We start from the raw sequence: 24,523 nt of genomic DNA, 5'->3' as shown, positions 1-24,523 counted from the left end.
AGGTACCACCTTCCAGGTTCCTGGTGCTCAGTTATCCAGAAGCTCTCTGCACCATCTTTCTAGGTTCTTATGGAGGCTTCAGTACATAGACGTGATTGGTGCTGTCCCTGGCCATTCATTGGTAATCAACCTTCAGCCTCTTTCCTCTCCCCAGAGGTTTGTGGCGTAGGGGCTGAAGTTCCAACCTTCTAATCATGCCTTGGTCTTTCCTGTGACCAGCTCCCATCCTGAAGCTGCCTAGGGAGCCCCAGATACTCGTCATCTCTTTAGCATTTTAAGAGACACTCTTAAGACTCTGCAGATTCCAAGGGTTTAGGCTAGGGAGCTGGACAGAAGACCGAATACGTATTTCACCATATCCAACTACAGATGTTCAAGACTCTAAGAACTGCCCAAACCCCAGTTTGGAACCACATGCTATGGGCGTGACCACTTGGCTGTTGCTACTGAACCCACCAAGAGTTGTATAGAACAGGACTTGGGGCAGTCCTCTTCCACCATGAGTGACCATTTCTGCCAAATGGCTGCCGAGGAATAAAAGGCAAGACTGCAGAGAGAAAGATGCATGAAGAGAATCCAGAGAAAGAAGTGGCATAGGCTGGCATTGTGGCTTGCGCCCATGATCCTAGCACTTTGGGAGGCCAAGGTAGGTGCCTTGAGTCCAAGAGCTGAAGACCAGCTTGGGCAATATAGTGAGGCCCTGACTCTATTTTAAAAAGAAATAAAAGGAAAGAAATAAAAGGAAAGAAAGAAAGAGAGAAAGAGAGAGAGAACAAGAGGAAGAGAGGAAGGGAGGAAGGGAGGGAAGGGAGGAAAGGGAGGAAAGGGAGGGAAGGAAGGGAGGAAAGGGAGGAAAGGGAGGAAAGGGAGGAAAGGGAGGAAAGGGAAGAAGGGAGGGAAGGGAGGAAAGAAGAAAGGAAAGAAAGGAAAGAAAGAAAGTAGCATAAGACATCACAAGGTCCCACAGTTGGGACAAACAATCTCAGTGCCTGATTTTCCCGCCCTTGTGCCTGCATTTCTTTGAGATGCCCCCATATCCCTCTAATAAATGCCCTTTTTTCGTAAGTTAATATGAGTGGGTTTCTAGTCCTATAACAAGACAGTCCCTGCCCAAGGACATCCATCGGCGCACACTGCCCTGTAAATGGCCAATACCGACCCAGAGGCCATTAGACTGACATCTGGAATATTCTTCAGTCACCATGTTGAACCACAGCTTTTTAACAGGCTCCAAGCAGTAATTCCATAATCTCTCTATGGAAAATCGTACCACACAACTGCTTGGAAACTTCTCCCATAAAGTGATATTTTTCCACTTATGCATCAACATTTGTTGTTGTTTTCTGAGAAACTCGGCCTTTATTAACTTTAATTGCTCTGCATTGCTAATCCATATATAGAAGACTTTCCAGCAAAAGGTGTGACTTTATAAATTATGATCAAGGCTGGGCATGGTGGCTCACGCCTGTAATCCCAGCACTTTGGGAGGCCAAGACAGATAGATCACTTTAGGTCAGGAGTTTGAGACCAGCCTGGCCAACATGGTAAAACGCCATCTCTACTAAAAATACAAAAATCAGCTGGGCATGGTGGTGTGCACCTGTAATCCCAGTTACTTGGGAGGCTGAGGCAGGAGAATTGCTTGAACCTGAGAGGCAGAGGTTGCTGTAAGCTGAGATCATGCCACTGCACTCCAGCCTGAGTGATAGAGTAAGACTCTGTCTCAAAAAAAAAAAAAAAATTATGCTCAAAATCACTGAGTACTGCTTTTCACAGGACTTGGGGAAATAGTAAGAAAGAACTAAGGCTATTTTGGGAAATAGAAATCAGCAATAATCTCTCAGGTGCAGCCACAAAGGCACTTGTGAACTTGCTGGATTCCTGAGGCAGAAGATGGCCGTTTATCCCCTGACGCTCAAAGGCTGTCCGCCTCGCCTCCAAGGCTCTTTCAGGCACACAGAAAAAGTCCTTATCATGAACCAGCACTGCAAAACATGTATAGAAATTCAGGGCAAAAAAAAAAAAAAAAAAAAAAAAAGCTATTCTCAAACATCAAAAAGGGCATTCAGGATAGAAAAGACCACACAAAATGAGGAAGAAATGGCAGCATTTTATAGTAGAATGAAGTAAGATTCCTTGGGAAATTACAGAAGCAGGTTTAAAAACTTCTCTGCAAAGAGGACTGAAAACCTCATCCATGCGGAGGAATGGTAAGATGCTAGGAACAGGGGCAGCCTTCAAGGTGGGCTTAAAGGAGCACTTCTGAAATGTAAGAGCCCATCAAAACCACTTGGAGGACTGGTTAAAACAGACTGCAGCTGTTAGCTGTTGACTAAGACTTGGTCAGTTTCAAGCCAGTCCTGTGATGCTGAAGGAGCATCACAGTTCCCCAGAGGGAGGATTAAAACGCAAATTTCTGGGCCTCACCCCTAGAGTTTCTGATTTACTAGGTCTGGGGTAGGGCCTGAGAAACTGCACAACTAACAAATTCCCAGCTGACGCTGATGCTGCTGGTCTGGGGACCAGGCTTTGAGAAGAACGGGTCTAGGAGACCACAAGGAAGGGCAAGGTTCTCTCTGCGCCAGGTGCTACCTTTATCCAGGTGTTGGAGGTACGGCCATTTAAAAGAAAGGCACAAGAATCAAAACAACACACCAATTTACTCTTGACTTGAAAGCACCCTTTGCCTCCGCCATTTACTCCAAACGGGCGGTAATGATGAAAACTACAGAAATGACAACAGGTTAGTCAGAGAGATCTAGGAAAAGAAGAGTGAATGTAACAGGGCTGATTCACTGAGAGTCATGAAATCAGCCAGGCCCCCAAATACTCAGGTCATCATAAAAGTTACTGGAGATTTTCATCTCTGTCTCTGAATTCCACTAGTCAAGAAAGTTCTGCATTTGCATACCTTGTAATAAGAATCTATTCTTCATACGAAAGAGTGGAGCCAGCTGGGTGGGATCGCAGCTTTCAAAAATCACCATGCGCCCCTGGCCCTTTCTGTTCTTCCGCTTCACAAGGCTTTGCCTCTGCTCTGTCCTTGCTTTAACTTTCCGCGGTGGCACCCATTTCACCAATCAGCACATATCATTTGTATACACCAGGAGCAGAAAGCAAGTGAAGTCTTGGTCTGAGACAAGGAAGCATCCTCTCCTTGCCCTCCAGCCTGGCACACTCCTTCTCAGTGGCAGAGAGTACACGGGCTGGGCATTATTGGATGCTCCTTGTACTGTAAAAAAAAAAAAAAAAAAGCAAGCCCTGGGCCCTTTTCAGGCTCAGGTTCAGATTCACACAGCTTGGCCCTGGAACAAACACCTGATGGCCAGAACATAAGATCACTTGTTTAGCTTACCAACACCCAAAAATACAACTAGAAGATTTTCAAGCAGGAGAGAGGGAGGAAGACAGGAATAAAAACAGAAATCTGAGAACGATCAAGAGAAACAGAGGAGCATGAGGGTCATGCTGGGGAATGGGGAGCAAAGGAAAGCCTTGGCGCTAGGCTCCAATCCTCTCCTCTACTTCAGAGAAATTATTTTTATCCTACTTATAAAACAGGTCCAGGGAAGAAACACTGGAAAACACAAGAAAGTAAAAAGAAGAAATAAAACCCTCCCTAATCCCATGCCTTGGAGAGAAGCACTGTGAACAAACACCTTCCACTCCACTTGACGAGGTGGCCTCTCAGTGTGGGGAGGCACCCAGCCAGCAGGAATCAGGGAAAAAAGGGAAGTGGAGGTAGGAGCTGAGTCCTCCTCTGTGGCCATCAGGGTTATTCCTCGGGAAATACAGAGCTTGAAAGGGTGTGTGTGTGTGTGTGTGTGTGTGTGTGTGTGTGTGTGTGTGTGTTTGAGACAGAGTCTTGTTCTTGTCGCCCAGGCTGGAGCACAGTGGTGTGATCTCAGCTCACTGCAACCTCCACCTCCCGGGTTCAAGTGATTCTCCTGCCTCAGCCTCCTGAGTAACTGGAATGACAGGCATGTGCCACCATGCCCAGCTAATTTTTGTATTTTTAGAAGAGATGGGGTTTCACCATGTTGGTCAGGCTGGTCTTGAACTCCTGACCTCAGGTGATCCACCTGCCTCAGCCTCCCAAAGTGTTGGGATTACAGGTGTGAGCCACCGTGCCCAGCCAAAAGGTTTTTAAAACTAGCCCAACTCTCTCTTTTAGAGATGGGGGAATTGCAATTTCAGGATCCTGGGGAAGAGCTTAACATCCCAGGAAACAGAAGAGCTGCAGGCAAGATTTTTGGTCAAGTCCTCTCTGGTATGGTCCAGAGCAGTCAAGAGAAGGATCAAAAGTATTTGGAAATAATTTTTTTTTTAAGTCTCTCTTTTCTGCAGCTTGTCCCAAAAAACAACAACACATAATTTTAAAAATCCATCTCTCTTGGAACTGGTACCAAGACAGCTCTTTTAAGCAAGAGCCCATACTCCACATTCACTGATGGCCTGGCAAGGCAATGGGAAAACAAGCCACCCTTCCTGCTGCTCATGCCACCTGCACCTCATGCCTGGTATTGATATTCAGGGAACAGATTGCGACCTGTTTACAGCCTCCTAGAGGACACAACAACACTGCTTAGGTATCAGCGCTCAAAGATACCACTAGTGCTGGGCGGGGGAAGTGTATCAGTTTCCAGGGGGCTGCTATAACAAAATACCACATTACTGGGTGGTTCAGAAAGCAGAAACATGGTTGGGCACGGTGGCTCACGCCCGTAATCCCAGCCCTTTGGGAGGCTGAGGTGGGCAGATCACGAGGTCAGGAGTTTGAGACCAGCATGGCTAACACGGTGAAATCCCATCTCTACTAAAAATACAAAAATTAGGCAGGCTTGGTGGCGTGCACCTGTAATCCCAGCTACTCAGGAGGCTGAGGCAGGAGAACTGCTTGAACTTAGGAGGCGCAGACTGCAATGAGCCAAGATCACACCACTGTACCCCAGCCTGGGCAACAGAGCAAAACTCCATCTCAAAAAACAAAACAAAACAAAACAGAACAACGGAAACATACTGTTACAGTTCTGGAGCCCAGAAGTCTGAGATCATGGTACTGGCTGGGACTCGTCCCAGGCCTCTCTCCTAGCTGGTGGTGGCCTTGGGCATTCCTTGCTTGTAGATGGCTTTCTTCCTGTGTCTTCACAGCATCTTCCCTCTGCGTGTCTGTCTCTCAGTCCACATTTCCCCCTTGAGCTGAGGACCCCGCCATATTGGATATGGGTCCACTATGCTCCAGGAAGACCACATCTTAACTTGATCAATTGCAAAGATCTTATTTCCAAATAAGATCACAGGCACTGGGGAGTTAGAACTTGTACATCTTTTGTGGGACACAACTCAATCCATCACAGGAAGCAGAAGGCTGGGGCTGGCTGGGGGTGATGGGGGGCCGGGAGAGAGGTCCAGCTAACACCTGGAAGTTGCTCTAGGGAGTGCAAAAGTCTGGACAAATGAGAAACAGAGGAGCCTGGGGGTTCCACAGCAGAGACTGCAGGTGTCTTGCATGGCCCACAGGGGCAGTAAAGCAAGCACAGGATAGCTATGCTCCAACCACAGCATAAGTCCGTGCAGGTGTTCGCCCAAAGCCCACAAGTATAGTAATATTGATAATGAAAACAATGGGGCCGGGCACGGGGGCTCATGCCTGTAATCTGAGCACTTTGGGAGGCCAAGGCGGGTGGATCACAAGGTCAGGAGTTCAAGAGCAGCCTGGCCAATATGATGAAACCCCATCCCTACTAAAAATACAAAAAAATTAGCTGGGCATGGTGGCAGGTGCCTGGAATCCCAGCTATTTGGGAGGCTGAGGCAGAGAATTGCTTGAACCTGGGAGGCAGAGGTTGCAGCGAGCTGAGATCATGCCACTGCACTCCAGCCTGGGTGACACAGTGAGGGAGAGAGGAAGAAAGGAAGGAAATAACGAAACTTTTCTGTACCAGTTGGAAAACTGCTTTTGCTCCGACCTCCCCACTCCACATGCCACCAGCTGCCAAGGCCCCCTAACAGGGTCCCCACCATCTGGCCAGGTTTTTGGGGTGGGAGCAGGACCCTATCCCAACATATTATTCCAACAGTCCATCCCTGTGGCAGACCAGTCAATAAATGCCTCAACTCTCAACTGATTTCACAGGAGCAACTTCTTCTGGGGCTGAGGGTATCCTTTGGCATGCAGATTGGCGTTAACCACCGCTGGCAAGAGGGCAGGAGCTTCATGCCACAGAAACTTTCAGGGTGCCTGCTACATGCACAGCACAGCTCATGATCTGTCCAAGGATGGCAAGACCGCCATGCCTCTCAGTGGCCCTTCTGCTCTGCTGGGCACAGCACTCACAGGGAGTGGGCAGTAAACCCCAGCATCCTGCATGACTAACTTCTCACCCCGTTTTCCTCCTCCCACGCCTCTTGGATGAGTACTTCCTACTTTGGAATCCAACTCAGAATGAAATACCAAAAAAGCTGTTACCCCACCCCAAGGTCTTCCTCCAACAATGACGATCTCATCAACGGGACCTCATGCCAGCTTTGCAGAGGGAGGCACAGTCTCAAGCAGTCGTGGGTGATGAGCTTGTAGGGGTTGCAACTCATGGCCCCGTAGGGTATTTAGAGGTGGGAAGGACTTTCAGCACAATATTCAGCAGGCAGGAAAAAAAATGGACTCCAACCCAAAGGAAAGCCTCATTTTAACAATCTCATATCCACTTGAGAAAGCATTCTGTCTTTGCAAACAAGTAGCCATTTGCATTGTGTTCGCCCACACCACCCCTGCAAGAAGCCATCCAAGTGGTTAATTGGAGCTGGGCACACAGAAGGCATTTAGCAAACACGTGTTACTTGAAAACCAATTCACATGGTCCTTGCCCACTCACTTATTAGAATATAACCTACAGATCATTTCCGTTTATACTGGGAGTTTCGCTGACTTCCTGCGACCGAACCCTTCAAAGCTCACTCTGGTTACATCCATCCAGACTGCTCTTCCCTGCAGCCCAAAACTTCCGGCCGCACCCACAGGCTCCCATTCCCACACCCCACCCCACAGACACTACACAAACCCCAGAATGGCAGTGCTTCCTGCACTAATGTTGGACACACACAAAAAGCCTCAGAGAAAAGGCATAGGATGGGATTTTGTTGTTGTTTTTGTTGTTTTTGAGACATAGTCTCACACTGTCACCCAGGCTGGAGTGGAGTGGCACAATCTCGACTCACTGCAACCTCCACCTCCCGGGTTCAAGCGATTTTCCTGCCTCGGCCTCCTGAGTAGCTCAGATTACAGGTGTGTGACACCACACCCAGCTAATTTTTATATTTTTAGTAGAGACAGGGTTTCATTATGTTGGCCAGGCTGGTCTCGAACTCCTGATCTTGTGATCCACCCATCTTGGCCTCCCAAAGTGCTGGGACTACAGGCGTGAGCTAGGATGGGTTTTAAGGTCCCTCTTGAAACTGGTGCTTCATAACTGTTGACTAATGAGTCTGCTCACCCTAGATTTTTTTATTCTCTTGCTTGGTCCTCTTTCATAATCTCTCATTTCCAAATTCATTTACGAAATGTCTTCCCGGGCCGGGCATGGTGGTTCATGTCTGTAATCCCAGCACTCTGGGAGGCTGAAGTGGGCAGATCATGAGGTTAGGAGTTCGAGACCAGACTGGCCAATGTGGTGAAACCCCGTCTCTACTAAAAATACAAAAATTAGCTGGGCATGGTGGCAGGTACCTCTAGTCCCAGCTACTCAGGAGGCTGAGGCAGGAGAGTCACTTGAACCTGGGAAGCAGAGGTTTCAGTGAGCCGAGATCGTGCCATTGCACTCCAGCCTGGGCGACAGAGTGAGACTCTGTCTCAAATACAAAAATAAATATACATCTTCCTGATTTTGTGTCTGATGCCACCCTCACCTCAATATTTGATACAAAACCACCAGGCACCCTCTTCTCATCAGGCCCAAACTCAGACATCCACAGGACTAAACACAGAAAATACATGCATGAAGCCCAACTAAGTATTTTTTTTTTTTTTTTTTTAATCACAGGTAATAGCCACTTTCTCAGACCCACTCAGCTTGTGTTCAGGCAGGAAGGTGGGGCCAGTGGGGCCACACCTCACGATTTTCTGAAAGGAGATAGGTATCCAGATGTTTACGAAAAAAAACTCCCAATTTTTCAATGTTGGAAACGAACAACATTTTTAAGCACTGTGTACACAGAATAGAAGCTTCCGTCAACAGTCTCTAGTCTAAGGACAATCCAGCAAGTGACATCTACCCTCCCTGTGTCTTATGCAGGACAGCTCTCCTGGATTCCAGATGCCCTGACCTTGCTTGCCTGCCACCTCCCCACCACCCTCAACACATTATAATGCCATTTCCCTAAGAGTCCAGTTTTCCAGGCCAGCACTTTTCAAAAAGAGTTCAAATCAAGCAAATGTCATTCCTTATAGGTACACAATTCACAGTGACCCGTACTTCCTTTGGCCTGTAATTAATGAGTATGGGTCAATCTAATGACTGGTAGCAATCCTGCCATGGGATTAGTGGCTGGACTCCGCTAAGCCACTGGGCTCTGCCACGTAATGAATGATGAGGAGACACGTGACTATTGGCCGGCACCCTCATCCTAACCAAAGTAGAGGGAAATTAGGGTGCTCCAGTTGAAAGATCTCCGCAGAAGAGAAAAATGAAAGACACTTCACAACTCCTCCAAACCTCCAAGGCCTGAACTGCTCCACACAAGTCTCTAAGTTCCTCGAAGGCAAGGATGCTGTTCGTTTTGTCTGGATGCCAGGGTGCTAAGCAGAATGCACAAATGAAAACAGTACACGCTCCAATTTCCTTGACTTGGCCTTAGCTAGAAACAAAGTCGAAAGCAGAGTGCAGGAGTATTTTTTTTTAATAGCAAAAAATGCTGAGATCCAAACAATTTTTGAGCTATTGACCCTAAATCTTTGAAATTGTAAGACCTGTCACTACATCTTCTTATACAGATAGGAATAAAGGCTGGGAAATATACACAAGTCAGCCACCCTGGTGACACTTAAGAATATAAACACCAGCCAGGTGAAGGGACTTTCTTGGCAGTTTTATACTCATTCCAAGTCTTGTCACCATAAAATTGAGTTATTTGTCTTCAATAGCTTCACCACGAGATTCTACAATTGTTTATGGTTATATAACCTTTAACCTTGGGACTATGACGCATGATTACCTGTTTAAAGGAAGTCCTGTTTTCTCATTAAATTTCTACAAGAGGAAATTGGATTTAAATTTGTTCCTCAGCTTTATTATATTTGACTATGCCTCCATCATTTTATTACAAAGTGTCCTTGCAAGTAAAAAATAGGTGGTGACTGTTAGAAAACTTTGAAAAACATAAAGTGGACATTCTTACTCTTTCCAAATAGATTCTGATTCTGGAGGTCAGTGGTAGAATCTGTGTATTGTTGTTTTTTTTTTTTTTTAAACTAACTCCGTTTCCGAGGTACCTCTGACACCCACCAGTTTGGCAACCAGGCAGAATGACTCCCTAATCAAGACGTCTAAAGAATGGTTTCTAGGCTGGGCGCGGTGGCTCACACCTGTAATCCCAGCACTTTGAGAGGCCGAGGCTGGTGGATTACCTGAGGTCAGGAGTTTGAGACCAGCCTGGCCAACAGGGTGAAACCCCATCTCTACCAAAAATACAAAATTAGGGGCCGGACACGGTGGCTTACACCTGTAATCCCAGCACTTTGGGAGGCCAAATCACTTGAGTTTGGGAGTTTGAGACCATCCTGACCAACATGGTGAAACCCCGTCTCTAGTAAAAATACAAAACTTAGCTGGATGTGGTGGTGCATGCCTGTAATCCCAGTTACTTGGGAGGCTGAGGCAGGAAAATCACTTGAACCTGGGAGGCGGAGGTTGCAGTGAACCGAGATCGTGCCACTGCACTCCAGCCTGGTGGCAGAGTAAGACTCCATCTCAAAAAAAAAAAAAAAAAAATGTCAGGCATGGTGGCAGGCATTTGTAATCCCAGCTACTCCATAGGCTGAGGCAGGAGAATCCCTTACAACCTGGAAGGCAGAGGTTGCAGTGAGCTGAGATTGCACCACTGCACTCCAGCCTGGGTGACAGTGAGAATCTGTCTCCAAAAAAAAAAAAATAAGAAGAATGGTTTCTAAAGGATGCCAACAAAGTCATATATACACCCACCATGCCCACACATGCCTGTTTTTAATGACACTTTTATTGCAATATAATTCCATATCATTAAATTCACCCTCTAAAAGCATATAATATAATGGTTCTTGGTACAGTCACAGAGTTGTATAACCTGCACCACTACCTAACTTTGGAACATTTTTACTGTCTCAGAAAGAAATTCTGTACCCATCAGCAGTCACTCTCCATTAACTCCAGCCCCCAGCAACCACCCGGGTGGTTTTCTGTGGATTTCTCTATTCTAGGCATTTCATATAAACGGAATCATATGGTACACAGCTTTTTGTGTCTAGCTTCTTTGACTTAGTGTGATGTTTTCGACATTCATCCACATTGAAGCATGTATCGGCCAGTACTTTCATTCCTTTTTACAGCTGACTAATATTCCACTGTATGGATAAAACCACATTTTGTTTACCCATTCATCAGTTGATGGGCATTTGAGTTTCTACTGGCCATAATAAATAACAATGCTCTGAACATGCACGCACAGGATTTTGTGGGGACATGTGTTTCCAGTTTTCTTGGGTATACAGCTAGGAGTGGAATAATCTGGGTCACTGAATATTCTAGAAGATTTATGGATCCTATTCTACACATTCCTTTTTGTCCCATTTCCATATCTGAACCACATGCTACTCATCACTGACTCCACCTAACAGACAATGAAGAACGCTCTCACACTGTTTACCAATAAGCAGTCTTTTGCAAAGTAACTCAAATTCCTAGAATTGGGCAAACCACAAAATCTGTCTCTTTTGTCTTCTGACTTGTGTGGGTCTTCAACTTCATACTAGCAGTGTGACTGACTCTAAGCCACTTGGCACTGCCACAAATGAGAGATTATTGGCCTTAAACCCTGGTGAAAAATGAGGGGTGAGGGGTGTGTTATGCATGTAAGTATTACCTAAACATTACACATGAGAACGGATATCCTGGAAGAGGGAAAAAAAACCACACAGAAGCAGATTAATAGGAAGCTTTAAGCTCTAACAGCCTTCCACTAAGAATCCATTAAAGAAAAATAACAATGCCAAAATTAGGCTTTATATAAATTAGGCTGGCTCTCTCTCTCTCTCACACACACACGCACAAGTGCACACACAATCCTAATTTAATCAACCGAATGTGCCACATGCATATCTTTTTAGTATCACATGTGCTCAACACAGATGGACAGAAGAAAATAGATGGATTTTTTTGGGTATAGAACCTTCTCATAGTAACTTTTATTAACAGGGAATAATCAGGGTCGTTCATTTTATTTGGGGAGTTAGAAAAGGATCCAATTATTTGTAACAAAGAAAAGTTAAAGGTGTTCTACTGGAAAATTTATCCAGAAACTCACATTAGTTCCTGGCATAATAAAGTTAAATGGGAATCCACTCATTTAAAGAAAAATTAAAGCAAGAAATCAAGAAAATTACTATTTGGCAAAGGAATCTAAAAGCTCAAATCCTGGTTTAGTCCTCCAAGCTTCAGTCACAAACACAATAAAACATTTATAGACAGATTCTTCATCAAAAGCACTTAAAATCCTGGGTGTGGTGCACATGCCTGTAATCCCAACATTTTGGGAAGCCAAGGCAGGAGGATTGCTTGAGCTGGGAGTTCAAGACTAGCCTGGGCAATATAGCAAAACCCCTTGACCAAAAAAACAAAACAAAACAAAAAAAACTGTTTTTTTGTGTGTGTTTTTTCAGTAGCCTGGCGTGGTGGCATGTGCCTGTGGTCCCAGCTACTTGGAAGGCTGAAGTAGGAGGATCACTTGGGCCCAGGAGGTTGACTGTGCCACCACACTCCAGTCTGGATTATAGAGAGATCCTATCTAAAACATAAAAGACTTAAAAACAATTTTCGGCTCTCCTGGATTTGGGTTCATGCTTTAACAAGATGCATAGGTTTCCTTTAAAAAATTGTTATTTCAGATTATTTTCCTTTATCAACAAATCTACAAACTCAGTTATTCTCATTCCAACTTAAGTCACTGCCACCCATGTCCACTCTTCCAAATACTGAGGCAAAAAGAAAAGATTAGAAGACAGGGCAGTCTGGTCACAGCTGGGCTTATAAATGACCAGATAACTTGAAGCGAATCCTTTTACCATGTAGGGACTTTATTTCCATATGTGTAAAACAAACAGGTTCTATTTTTTGTTTTTGTTTTTATTTTAGAGAGCAGAGTCTTGCTCTGCAGCCAGGCTAGAGCGCAATGGCGCGATCTAGGCTCACTGCAACCTCCGCCTCCCCAGTTCAAGTGATTCTCCCGCCTCAGCCTCCTGAGTAGTTGGGACAACAGGCATGCGCCACCATGCGCAGCTAATTTTATTTACAGTAGAGACAGGGTTTCAACATGTTGTCCAGGATGGTCTCGATCTTCTGACCTCATGATCCACCCGCCTCGGCTTCCCAAAGTGTTGGGATTACAGATGTGAGCCACTGCGCCCAGCCAGTTCTATTTCTTAAACCAGGTATTGTCAAACTTTTTCCGTTAAGGGTCAGAAAGTAAATATTTTCACTTTGTGAGCCACATGGTCTCTGCTGCAATTACACATAGTCCTCAGCTTATGACAGGTTATATACTGAGAAACCCATTGTGACTTGCAAATAGTGTATGTCAAAATGCACATATTACACCTGAACTACTGAATACCATAGCTTAGCCTCACCTACCTTAAACATGCTCAGAACACTTCCATTAGTCTACAGTTGGGCAGAATCACCTATCATAAAGTCTATTTTGTAGCAAAATGTTGAATATCTCTTGTAATTTACTGAATACTGAACTGAAATACAGTTTCTAGTGAATGAGTATCACTTTTGCACCAAGTCAAAAAAATTGTTAAGTGCACCCATTTTAAGTTGGAGATAGTCGGCTGGGTGCGGAGGCTCATGCCTGTAATCCCCGCACTTTGGGAAGCTGGAGTTCAAGATCAGCCTGGCCAACATGATGCAACTCTGTTTCTACTAAAAATACAAAAAACTGGCTGGGCATGGTGGCACACGCCTATAATCTCAGCTACTCAGGAGGCTGAGGCAGAAGAATCGCTTGAACCTAAGAGGCAGAGGCTGCAGTGAGCAGAGATCGTGCCATTGCACTCCAGTCTGGGCAACAAGAACAAAACTCCGTCTCAAAAAAAAAAAAAAAAAAAAAAAGTTGGAGGCAGTCTATGTTCAACTCTACAATCTCAGTGCAAAACCAGCTATAGACAATATGTAAACAAAAGGGCAAGGCTGTGTTCCAATAAAGAAAGCTTCATTGTCCGGGCACGGTGGCTCACGCCCGTAATCCCAGCACTTTGGGAGGCCAAGGCGGGCGGATCACGAGGTCAGGAGTTCAAGACCAGACTGGCCAACATGGTGAAACCTCGTCTCTACTAAAAAATACAAAACTCAGCTGGGCATGGTGGCTCGTGCCTGTAATCCCAGCTATTTGGGAGGCTAAGGTAGGAGAATTGCTTGAACCAGGATCCAGGAGGCAGAGGTAAGACTGATCCACTGCACTCCAGCCTAGGCTACAGAGCGAGACTCCATCTCAAAAAAAAAAAAAAAAAAGTTTCATTTACTAAAACACCTCTGAGTTGAATTTGGCCCATGGGCCACACTTTGCCAACCCCTGTGTTAGAGGATTTAGAAGCTTCCTCCCAGGATAATTATGAAGTAAAATCACTGGCCTCTTCGACCCACTTTTATGAATGATCAAGTTACCAAGGTCTGCCAGTGGAGACAGATGTTCACCACAGCACTCAGTTCTGAGAGTCTCTGCATAGGGACACAGACATTGGATTATTCATAGTTCCATCAACAGCCACCTTCTGTTTTGGTTGGAAACTCACTCATGCTCTGTCAACCCCTGTCTTGGGCGTGGATGAAGCATCACTCTGGATGGTGAAATCTGGCTTTCTGAGAGGTTGGTAGGAGTCAGACGGTACAACCCAAATGTGTAGGGAAATAGCTGTGCAAGGGGAGAGGCTTGGTCTTTGTGAAATAGGAGACAAGAGGGAAGGGAGCAGAGAAAACATCTCTGCTGTCCTACAGACTACTCCAAATCTGCCAGCACCTTGATCCTGGACTTCCCATCCTCCTCAACTGTGATTCCTCTTTGCAGCCCTTCCAGAAGTGAACATATCCACTATGAGACCTGCTGGGACTCTGCATTTCATTGTCCAACACCAGCCAGCATCACTTGGCATCTTCTTCGGCCTTCCTTCCCTTGCATACCTACCCTCACCACTCTGTACTGAGACCTCCTAAATAAGGTGTTAACACTCAATCCCTGCATCAGGCTCTGCTTTAGAGTGGAGGGGGCAGAGAATGGGTTGAGATACCATCTCAAATGGTACTCTTTCTTTAAAAAATGAATGACATATATAAAACTGCTGGATTTAGAGTATACAAAGATTAATAAATGAGAAATAAAATCTTAACTAATATATTAAACTAAACTAATCTTGGCCATCAATAGTGGCTTCAAATACCCCTAATGTCCAAATGGTAAAATGCATCCTAAACAACATCTAAAAGGTCAGCATCTCTCCAAAAAGAGGGCCTGAATACCTATGACTATGTTCATGTTAAGTGAGAAAGCATGCATGCCTAGCCTTCCAGTTATATTTTTATTTTATTTACTTATTTGAGACAGGGTCTTGCTCTGTCACCCAGGCTGGAGAGCAATGGCACAATTTCAGTTCTTAGCAACCTCTGCCTCCTGGGCTCAAGTGATCCTTCCACCTGAGCCTCCCAAGCAGCTGGGACTACAGGTGTGTGCCACCACACCCAGCTAATTTTTGTACTTTTATAGAGATGGGGTTTCGCCATGCTTCCCAGGTTGGTCTCGAGCTCCTGGGCTCAAGTGATCTGCCCACCTTGGCCCCCCAAAAGTGCTGGATTCCGGGTGAGAGCCACCACATCCAGCTGACATTTTAATTATAAATGGAACAAAAAATGTTATGCTATATCTTTTGAAATATCATTACTTATTGTATAAGAGGTCCCTGCCATGGTCTGAATGGTTGTGTCCCCTCAAAATTCATGTGTTGAAACCTAATTCCCCACGTGACAATGTGACAGTAGGAAGAGGCAGGGCTTTTAGGAGGTACTTAAGTCACACAGCCTCCACTAACATGGGATTAGTGCCATTAAAAGAGCAACCCAGGGGAGCTTGTTTGCCCTTTCTACCATGTGACAATGCAGCTGCCCTCTATGAACCAGAAAGCAGGCCCACACCAGACACCAATCTGCCAGTGCCTTCATCCTGGACTTCCCATCCTCCTAAACTGTGATAAATACATTTCTATTGTTTAAGTCATCTGGTCTGCGGTATTTTGTTATTGCTGCCTGCACAGACTAAGACAGTCTCCTTAACACTAGCTGAGGTCCCTGGATGGGGTAGGCTACTGATAATAGCTCACAATCCATGCACCAAACACAACCCAAACCGTTAGCAATAGAGTCAACTTTTGTGGGAAAAGAGAGCTTCCCTGGACAGTGCAAGACAAGTAATTTCTCGATAACAAAACCCTGGGAGTTCCTGGGGCTTAACAGAAGGCCACTCTGCGTGATGAAACTTCCAGAAAGCCACAAGAAAGATGGGGACTTCCTAACGTCCACGGAGCATGCTCTGATGGCGTTGGCATGTTTATATGAAAGCAACAGCATTACTGCATTAACCACTGGAACTTCCTGTTAGCCATCTGGCCCAACGTCATTTACTAAATAATCTGTGCTTTCCCCAGTGATTTATTTTATTTTTATTTTTTAAAATTTATTACACTTTAAGTTCTAGGCACATGTGCAGATGGTGCAGGTTTGTTACACAGGTATACAAGTGCCAAAGTGGTGGTTTGCTGCATCCATCACCCCATCATCTACATTAGGTGCTTCTCCTAATGCTATCCCTCCCCAATCCTCCTGCCCCCTGCTATTCCTCCCCTAGCCCCCCACCCCCAGGCCCCGGTGTGCAATGTTCCCCAGTGATTTAAAACATCACCCCTACCGTCAACCTGATCTATATTTCAGTCTGTCTCTAACTTCCTCTCCCTGACAATCTTTTCTCCCTTGCCTTTCATGACATTACCTTCTCCTGGATTCCTCAAAGTCCCCTTGGCTACTCCCTTAAACCTGTGCTGCAAAGCTCCCTTCTTCTACAGGCTCACCCTGGATGATCTTCTACATCCTCACGACCCCACCTCTCTGCTGATGAAATGCAAATCCTGGCCACCCTGTGTGGCTGGGAGGGTTGGTCACTGCGCATCAGGGGCCAGGCCAAGGGGGCAAGGAGGGGCAAAATCCATTCTGCTCTCTGCATGCCAGGCCATGCACCCACATGGCTCCCCAATTCCCATCTCTAGCCCAGAAGTCCTCCGAGTCACAGTGCAGCCATCCAAATGGCAGCCATCCCTCCCTGAATGCACCCCAAGGAGCCACACACTCAATATGGACTCATTTTCTTTCTTCCTAACCTGTTCCTCCCTTGAATACCCGATACTCACTGTATGGTCCCATCACAAGAGGCAGAAAACCCGGAGGAATCCAGGTCCTTGCAATTCCTGAGATGCCACATCCTGTCTGACAAATTTAATCTCCTCCTCTCCAGCCACTGCTGTGGAATTGGTGTTTGACCTCATTATTTCTCCTCTCATTTAGTCTGTCCGGCTCCATGCTTACTGCCCTTAAAGCCTTCGCTCTGCTGCACAAGCAACCTTGCCACAATATTCTGATCATGTCATGCCACCGCCTGGTAACTTTCTGTGGATTCCCGCTGCCTACAGAATAAAGACCCGACTCCTCAAAATGCCTCAAGGCCCCTGACTGACTCTCTCTCTCTCTCTCCTCTTCGTTCCTTAGCCAATGCCAAACACATCCGCTGCTCTTCTCTTGCTGCCTGATCTTTAATCATGCTGTAACCTTGGCTAGGAATGCCTGGGTCAAGGCCACTCCCACTCCCTGCAAACACTTGGTTGACAAAATTGACTACTGCCTTCCTTGAGCCCTCAGATTTCCACATGAATACCTGTAATGCTTATAGGGTTTTTTTTGTTTGTTTTTGAGACGGAGTCTCACTCGGCTCACCGCAACCTCTGCCTCCTGGGTTCAAGCAATTCTCCTGCCTCAGCCTCCTGGGTAGCTGGGATTACAGGCATGCACCACCACGCCCAGCTAAATTTTGTTAGAGACGGGGTTTCACCATGTTGGCCAGGATGGTCTCGATCTCTTGACCTTGTGATCTGCCTGCCTCAGTCTCCCAAAGTTTTGGGATTACAGGCGTGAGCCCCGCGCCCGGTCTATGCTTATAGGTTATGTATGTGTCTCTGGCCCTATTAGAACTGCAGTCTCTAAGAGCAGAGACAGTATCTAGTTTGATTTTGTATCCCCAGAGCCTGGCCCAGTGGTTAGCACTGTGACAACCTCATCCATAAAATCCTAAATGGATGTGAAAATAAGCAGATTAGTTGGCTGGGCACAGTGGCTGACGCCTGTAATCCCAGTAGTTTAGGAGGCCGAGGCAGGTAGATCACGAGGTCAGGAGATCGAGACCATCCTGGCCAACATGGTGAAACCCCGTCTCTACTAAAAGTACAAAAATTAGCTGGGCGTGGTGGCACATGCCTGTAACCCCAGCTACTCAGGAGGCTGAGGCAGGAGAATCACTTGAACCAGGGAGTGGAGGTTGCAGTTAGCCGAAATCACACCACAGCACTCCAGCCTGGCAACAAAGCAAGACTGTCTCAAAACAAAAAAAGAAAGAAAGAAAGAAAGAAGGAAAATAAGCAGATTAGCCAAGGCAAAGTAATACAAATGTAAATTACTTTCAGCTGGTTATAGGTGTAAAAACGGGGACAGAACACCTATTATCCCCAGGCGCCCTCTGGAAAAGAAGCGATTAGGGATTAAGGGAGAAAAACTAGAAGTGTCTGGAAGGAAGGTAGACAGACAAAGAGGAAGAAAGAATGACCGGCTTAGAACAGGGACTGCACGTTCCGGGCTGGCACGTGAATGAAATGCCACCTGGAGGACAGGGCAAAGATGCTGAAGCAAGAGCCCAGGCAGAAAGATAGACGCAGCTGGCCCAGCAGTGAGGAGGCACAGGCTCAGCTGCCCCCGAGTCAGGAGGTAAGACACACGCAGGTGGCTGTTCTCATAGATGCCTTCCTGCAGAAGGGCAGGCAGATTTAAAACAACCCTGCAGCCACACAAAACAAGTCTAAGAAAGGACTCCAGAGGAGAATCAGAAAGATAGCTGCTTTTCTTCTCCCTCAGACAATTGAGCAAAATTATTAATATGAAGTTCAAGTGCTACCTGATCCCTACAAACACAGCCGACTCTTCGCCATCAGTAAGACACTCCCCATCCGCTACCCCTTCCTTACCCTTCCCATCCTGCAGCTTCCTCCTCCAGGAAGCCTCCCCTGATCCCCCAGGGTCTCTCTGTGACATGCTCTTAAAACACTCTGGAGAGGCGGAGGTTGCAGTGAGCCAAGACCATGCCATTGCACTCCAGCCTGGAGAACAGGAGCGAAACTCTATCTCAAAAAAAAAAAAAAAACCACCCTGGACTCCTGCTTCACAACCCTTTCCTGATTGAATCAAATAGGTATTCACTTAAAATCTGCTCCCACTATAAGAAGATAAACACCATGAGGTCAGGGACTACTTTGTTCTTATTAAACTCTCAGTATCCAAGACTCACTCTGCCTAGTACATATTTGAGGCTCAAACTATGTGTTAAATGAATGATTCAATCAAAGAGAAAAACAATGAATTAAATGAGTAATGAATAAAACTGGCAGGTATCTGGAATGCAAGATCAAGGTGCTGGAATTATTTTCAGCATAAAAGAGAAGGGGAGAGCCGAGCACGGTGGCTCATGCCTTATAATCTCAGCACTTTGGGAAGCTGAAGCAGAAGCCAGAAGTTCGAGATCAGCCTAGGCAACATATCAAAACTCTGTCTCTACAAAAAAAAAAAAAAAATGTGTTTTTGGCCACAGTGGCTTATGCCTGTAATCCCAATACCTTGGAAAGTAAAGGCCAGTAGATTACTTGAGGCCAAGAATTCAAGACCAGCATGGGCAACATGGCAAAACTTCATCTCTACCAAAAAATATGTGTGTGTGTGTGTGTGTGTATGCAAAAGCCAGGTGTGGTGGCACATGCCTGTAATCACAGCTACTCAGGAGGCTGAGGTGGGAGGATCACTTAAGCCCAGGAAGTTGAGGCTGCAGTAAGCCATGATCGTGCCACTACATTCTAGCCTGGGCAACAGAGTGAGACCCTGTCTCAAATAAAAATAAAAATAAAAAATCAGCCTGGAGTGATGACACACGCCTGTAATCCCAGCTACTCATGGGGCTGAGGTGGGAGGAGTGCTTGAGCCCAGGAGGTAGAGGCTGCAGTGAGCCATGATCGTGCCACTGTACTCTAGCCTGGGCAACAGAGTGAGCCCCTGTCTCAATAAATAAATAAAGAGAGGAAGGGCACATAGGGCAAGTCCTCGAGGAGCCAAAAGACAGCCCAAAGCAGGGACCAGCAGCTGTAGACTGTGGGACCACCTGGCCAAACCAACTATCATATGGCTCAGTGAACTCGCCAACTAGGATCGTCTTTTACATTTTTAAATAGCCGAAAAACAATCAAAAGAACAATAATTTTTTTTTTTTTTTTTTTTTGAGACAGAGTCTCACTCTGTTGCCCAGGCTGGAGTGCAGTGGCACGGCCTCTGCTCACTGCAACCTCTACCTCCTGGGTTCAAGCAATTCTCCTGCCTCAGCTTTCCAGGTAGCTGGGATTACAGGTGTACACCATGACACCCAGCTAATTTTGATATTTTTAGTAGAGATGGGGTTTTACCATGTTGGCCAGGCTGGTTTCGAACTCCTGACATCACATGATCCACCTGCCTCAGCCTTCCAAAGTGCTGAGATTACAGGCGTGAGCCACCATGCCTGGCCAAAACAATGATATTTTATAACACACAAGTTACTTGAAATTCCTATTTTGAGATGCATAAATAAAATTTTATTGGACCACAGATACACTCATGTGTTTACCTATCATTCGGGGCTACTTCCATGCTGAGACAGTAGAGCTGAGTGGCTGGGACAGAGACCACATAATCCTCAAAGCCCAAATACTGACTACTTGGCCCTTCACAGAAAAAGTTCCCTGACCCCTGGCCTGGAGCCTCTGTGGAATCACCATATCCCAGCACCTGTAAGAAAACTCTCACGCAGTGGCATCTGCTAATGTCTGAGTCTCAGGAAAAAGCTGCCAGACAGTGTCTGTTGATACAAAATGTGACTTAAACAACCATTAATAGAGTGCCGGTGAAATTAATAGCATACCCATCCAATGGATTACTACGCAGCTACTTAAAAGAATGAGCTAGACTAAAATGTACAAAGCATAGAAAAATGTCTGCATATACTGTCAAAGTAATTTAAAGGATAACACAGAAAATACTTTCCAATTTATTTTAAAAGCTAAGTGTATATATGTTTAAAAGGTGAGACCAGGGATTCTTACTTTTTATTTGAAATCTTTTTGTACTTATTGAAATTTTGTTTGATTTTGAGATGGAGTCTTGCACTGTCGCCCAGGCTGGAGTGCAATGGCACGATCTCAGCTCACGGCAACCTCTGCCTCCTGGGTTCAAGCAATTCTCCTGCCTCAGCCTCCTAAGTAGCTGGAATTACAGGCGCCTGCCACCACACCCAGCTAATTTTTTGTATTTTCAGTAGAGACGGGGTTTCAGTATGTTGGCCAGGCTGGTCTTGAACTCGTGATCTCATGATCTGCCTGCCTTGGCCTCCCAAAGTGCTGGGATTACAGGTCTGAGCCACTGCATCCACCCTGTAATCTGAATTTTTTTACCCTGAAAATAAACTATTCTCTAACTTAATAAAAGATAAAGCTGCTGAAGTTCAGAAAGCCATTTTCGCCCATGCCCTTTTGCAAAAGTGTAGCTTATCTGGAACAATAATGGATCCAAATTGATTGATGATCTCATGATCCTACAGTCCAAATTCTGTGTTTTGCAGATGGGTGGTGCATATATAGACACGTTCTTCTCTGAAACTTGAAGTCACTGGAAACAGGGCAAAGCTGTTCATGTGTTTGTTTTGAGGAAGCGTAAGATTAGAACATTCAGAAATAGTCCTACTTCCCTTTTCCTAGAAACTCTGTTACCTCTTCAACTAGAACACCCCTCTCAAGCCTGAGGAAGGTCAGGTTGCCAGGGGATACGAATAAACCAGCTTCCTTCTCTGCATCTCTGCTAAACAGCAGCTGGCTCCCCTGTTACTAGGACCCCCTCCTGGGGCAGGCTCATAATCATAAGCTGTAGCCACGATTTCCCCAGGTGGGAAGGGGTGGTCACGTAGTCAGGTGGGCACAGAGGCCAAGGCTGAGCCAGCAGGTGGATTTGGGTAGGATTTCATCTTCTGCCTTGGCACGCACGTCTATGATTCCCACCAAGTCTAACTTTCCTTGGTTTTAATCCTCTCAGTTCTCTCATGGTAACTTCTTTGGGGAGTCACAGAGATCAAGACACAGCTCTATTTAGCTGGGTTGCCCTGTCTTGCCCTGCCCAAGACCATAGCCTGCAACAGTACCCTCTGCTCACCCTGCTGCAGAACCTGCCACACTGTGCATCCCCTTTTATAAACCATCTACAGTCAACTTTTCGGAATCCTGAGGTCACATCTGAAAGCCCAGGAGGTCCATAATTATTGGGGGCATTGAGGTGTGGTCCTATTCAACTCAGAAATGCACGTGGAACCTGTAGTATTTGATGGGATAAATAACCCATAAATACCCCCCAGCATTTCCCAAAGAACATTCAGAGAAATACCAGCCAGTGATACCTAAGGAAAAGGACACAATGTTGCAGTGAAATTAGGGAAACCTCACATTTGCAATCCCTGTTTTGAAGCTTCAAGATCATTAAAACCTTCAAAATTCCGAGATCACACAGTGGCATCGCCTGGTTCATTTCATTCAAACCAGCTGTGGTCCATAGAACCTTCTGAGATACCTTTCAGAAAACAGCCCCAGACGAAGAGGTTGGGTTTAACACAGATACCCAAGGTGGACATGAGGGTCCAAGGATGACCCAAACCATGGGAAGGGCAGCCTTCCTCCCATGATACTCCCAGAATTACAGAACCAGACCCACACCCCTACCACCCAGCACAGTGGGAGGAGCAAGACTTTACTGCAGACCTGAGCACAGACTTCAGAGAGGTGAAGAAGGGAGGAAAAACCTGCCCCTCTAGAGAGACAGAACACCAGGGGGCTGGTGCAGGCTCCCCTGAGCAGGACTCACCATTGGTGGTCGTGTTGACATAGTACCGCCGGCCCTGAGGCGACAGGTAGCTTTGCCAGCCAGGAGGAAGGATGACAGTCTGGCTCTCTTCTCCCGGCGGAGGGGGGACCATTCCAGGCTTCTGTTGGAGAAGAAAGAGAAACGTCACACCCATTTGGCGTTTTTGCAAGTTTTTAAACCAGGAAGGCAGAGGCTGATGAATTCACCTTAGAGTAGCTTGACATTGGGAAGTATGTGGCCCACAAGCCCCTGAGGTCACAGGCAGCACACATGTGATCTCAGGGGCTGCAGGAACACCAGCGGTGAGAAGCACCTGAGCATTCAGAGCCCCTGCACAGGTGGCAGCTCCTCTGGGAACAAAGAGGAAAATGCCATTCAGCTAATGGAACTGGACTTTCTCAGCGGCCCCCTAGAAAATCACTCGCAGGGTGCTGCGCTTACAAGGGAGCCCTGTCACTCCACCAGCTCCCACTGTGAAATCTGAAGCCTGAAATTCCCAGATCACGAAGCACAGCAGCAGACAAGGCCCCAGGCTTGCTGTGCAAACCTAGCAGAAGTAATTAATGCAAGTCATCACACAGCGAGATGCAAAACATTCTATGATAATGCCGAGAATCCACAAAGAGCTGGATGGAGCTTCTCTCCCCAAGTGTCCAGATCACTCTGGCCAGAAGAACTAAGACTCAGAGACAGAACAGACGCTGACATCCCATTGTATGCATTTATATGCAGTTTAATTCTTTTAACCACGTATAGAGTTACTTTTCGTTAAAAATTAAAAATAAAATAAATAAGAGAGGCCAGGCACGGTGGCTCACGCCTGTAATTCCAGCACTTTGGGAGGTCGAGGCGGGTGGATCAAGAGGTGAAGAGATTGAGACCATCCTGGCCAACATGGTGAAACCCTGTCTCTACTAAAAATACAAAAATTAGCCGACTGTAGTGGCGTGTGCCTGTAGTCCCAGCTACTCGGAAGGCTGAGGCAGGAGAATCGATTGAACCCAGGATGCGGAGGTTGCAGTGAACCAAGATCGCGCATTGCACTCCAGCCTGGGTAACAGAGCGAGACTCTGTCTCAAAAAAAAAAAAAAATCGAGTAAAATGTATATGACATATCAAGAAACCAGATATCGAGTAGACAGTTGCTAAAAAAAAAAAAAAAAAAAATCAGCCATGATCCCTGGGTGCTAGGATTACACACATTTATTATTCTCTCCTTTCTACATATCTGTTCTAATTAAATTTTCTCCCATAAACACAAAAGTAAAAGTTGGTAGCTAAAGATCATTTTAAAATTAGGACAGAGAGTCTAAATTAGCCCACAAGATTGCTATGCCTTTTGAAGTAAGTAAATTGATTAAAATCAAAATTCTAGCCACAGGAAGAGAGTAGCCATGAATTTCTCAGCAAAGCCAGAGCTTGTTCACAAACATTAAAGGGAATCGGCTCCCAAATGTCCTCAGTATCCCCCAGCTGTGCCCAAAGTGCTGGTCACTGGTGACCCCTGCTTAGGAAAACAAGATAACACAATGAAAGAGAGCAACAGAGACACACAGCTTCCAGGCTGCTCTTCCACTTTGTGAAGGTTGCAAGACCACGTGCTGTGGCTTCCCATGGCGCCCTGCATGTCATCGGAGGGAACAAGTCAATCTGAGCTGCTCAGGGACTTTGAGTAAACACAGCCTCCCTTCTGCCCTCTGTGTAGCTGCAGTGTATGTTTCATTATGAATTTTCACAACTTAATTAAAAGCTTTCCCTGATGCCCTGGACGCTCTGTCTCCTACACCTGCTAATCTGCAACTCCTGTTTGATTCCGTATGGAAGACCGCCTTTTTTTTTTTTTCTTTGAGACGAAATTTCACTCTTGTTGCCCAGGCTGGAGTGCAATGGTGTGATCTCAGCTCACCATAACCTCCACCTCCCAGGTTCAAGCGATTCTCCTGTCTCAGCCTCCAGAGTAGCTGGGATTACAGGCATGTGCTACCACACCCGGCGAC

The 24,523-nt window shown here is 46.0% G+C and overlaps 1 protein-coding gene across 5 annotated transcripts in view; it reads right to left on the bottom strand.

The window, feature by feature from the left end:
- The window catches only part of GAS7 (growth arrest specific 7), a 280,976-nt gene that overhangs the window by 86,302 nt on the left and 170,151 nt on the right, over window positions 1–24,523 (bottom strand). For 4 of the 5 annotated variants that reach the window (XM_012457599.2, XM_012457597.2, XM_012457595.2 and 1 more), the window contains exon 2: window positions 22,527–22,647. In XM_012457599.2, coding sequence (XP_012313022.2) covers window positions 22,527–22,647 — 121 coding nt within the window. Of the gene's footprint in view, window positions 1–16,693; window positions 17,145–22,526; window positions 22,648–24,523 lie in introns of those variants that run through there. The other variant, XM_012457600.2, reaches the window with a different exon arrangement.

The sequence above is a fragment of the Aotus nancymaae genome, unplaced genomic scaffold (assembly GCF_030222135.1).
Source record: "Aotus nancymaae isolate 86718 unplaced genomic scaffold, 86718_ANA_hifiasm-v0.15.2.pri h1tg000018l, whole genome shotgun sequence".
In the NCBI taxonomy this organism is placed as follows: Eukaryota; Metazoa; Chordata; class Mammalia; order Primates; family Aotidae; genus Aotus; species Aotus nancymaae.
The sequence above is the reverse complement of the archived record's forward strand: the minus strand, read 5'-3'. Positions and strand labels throughout refer to the sequence as shown.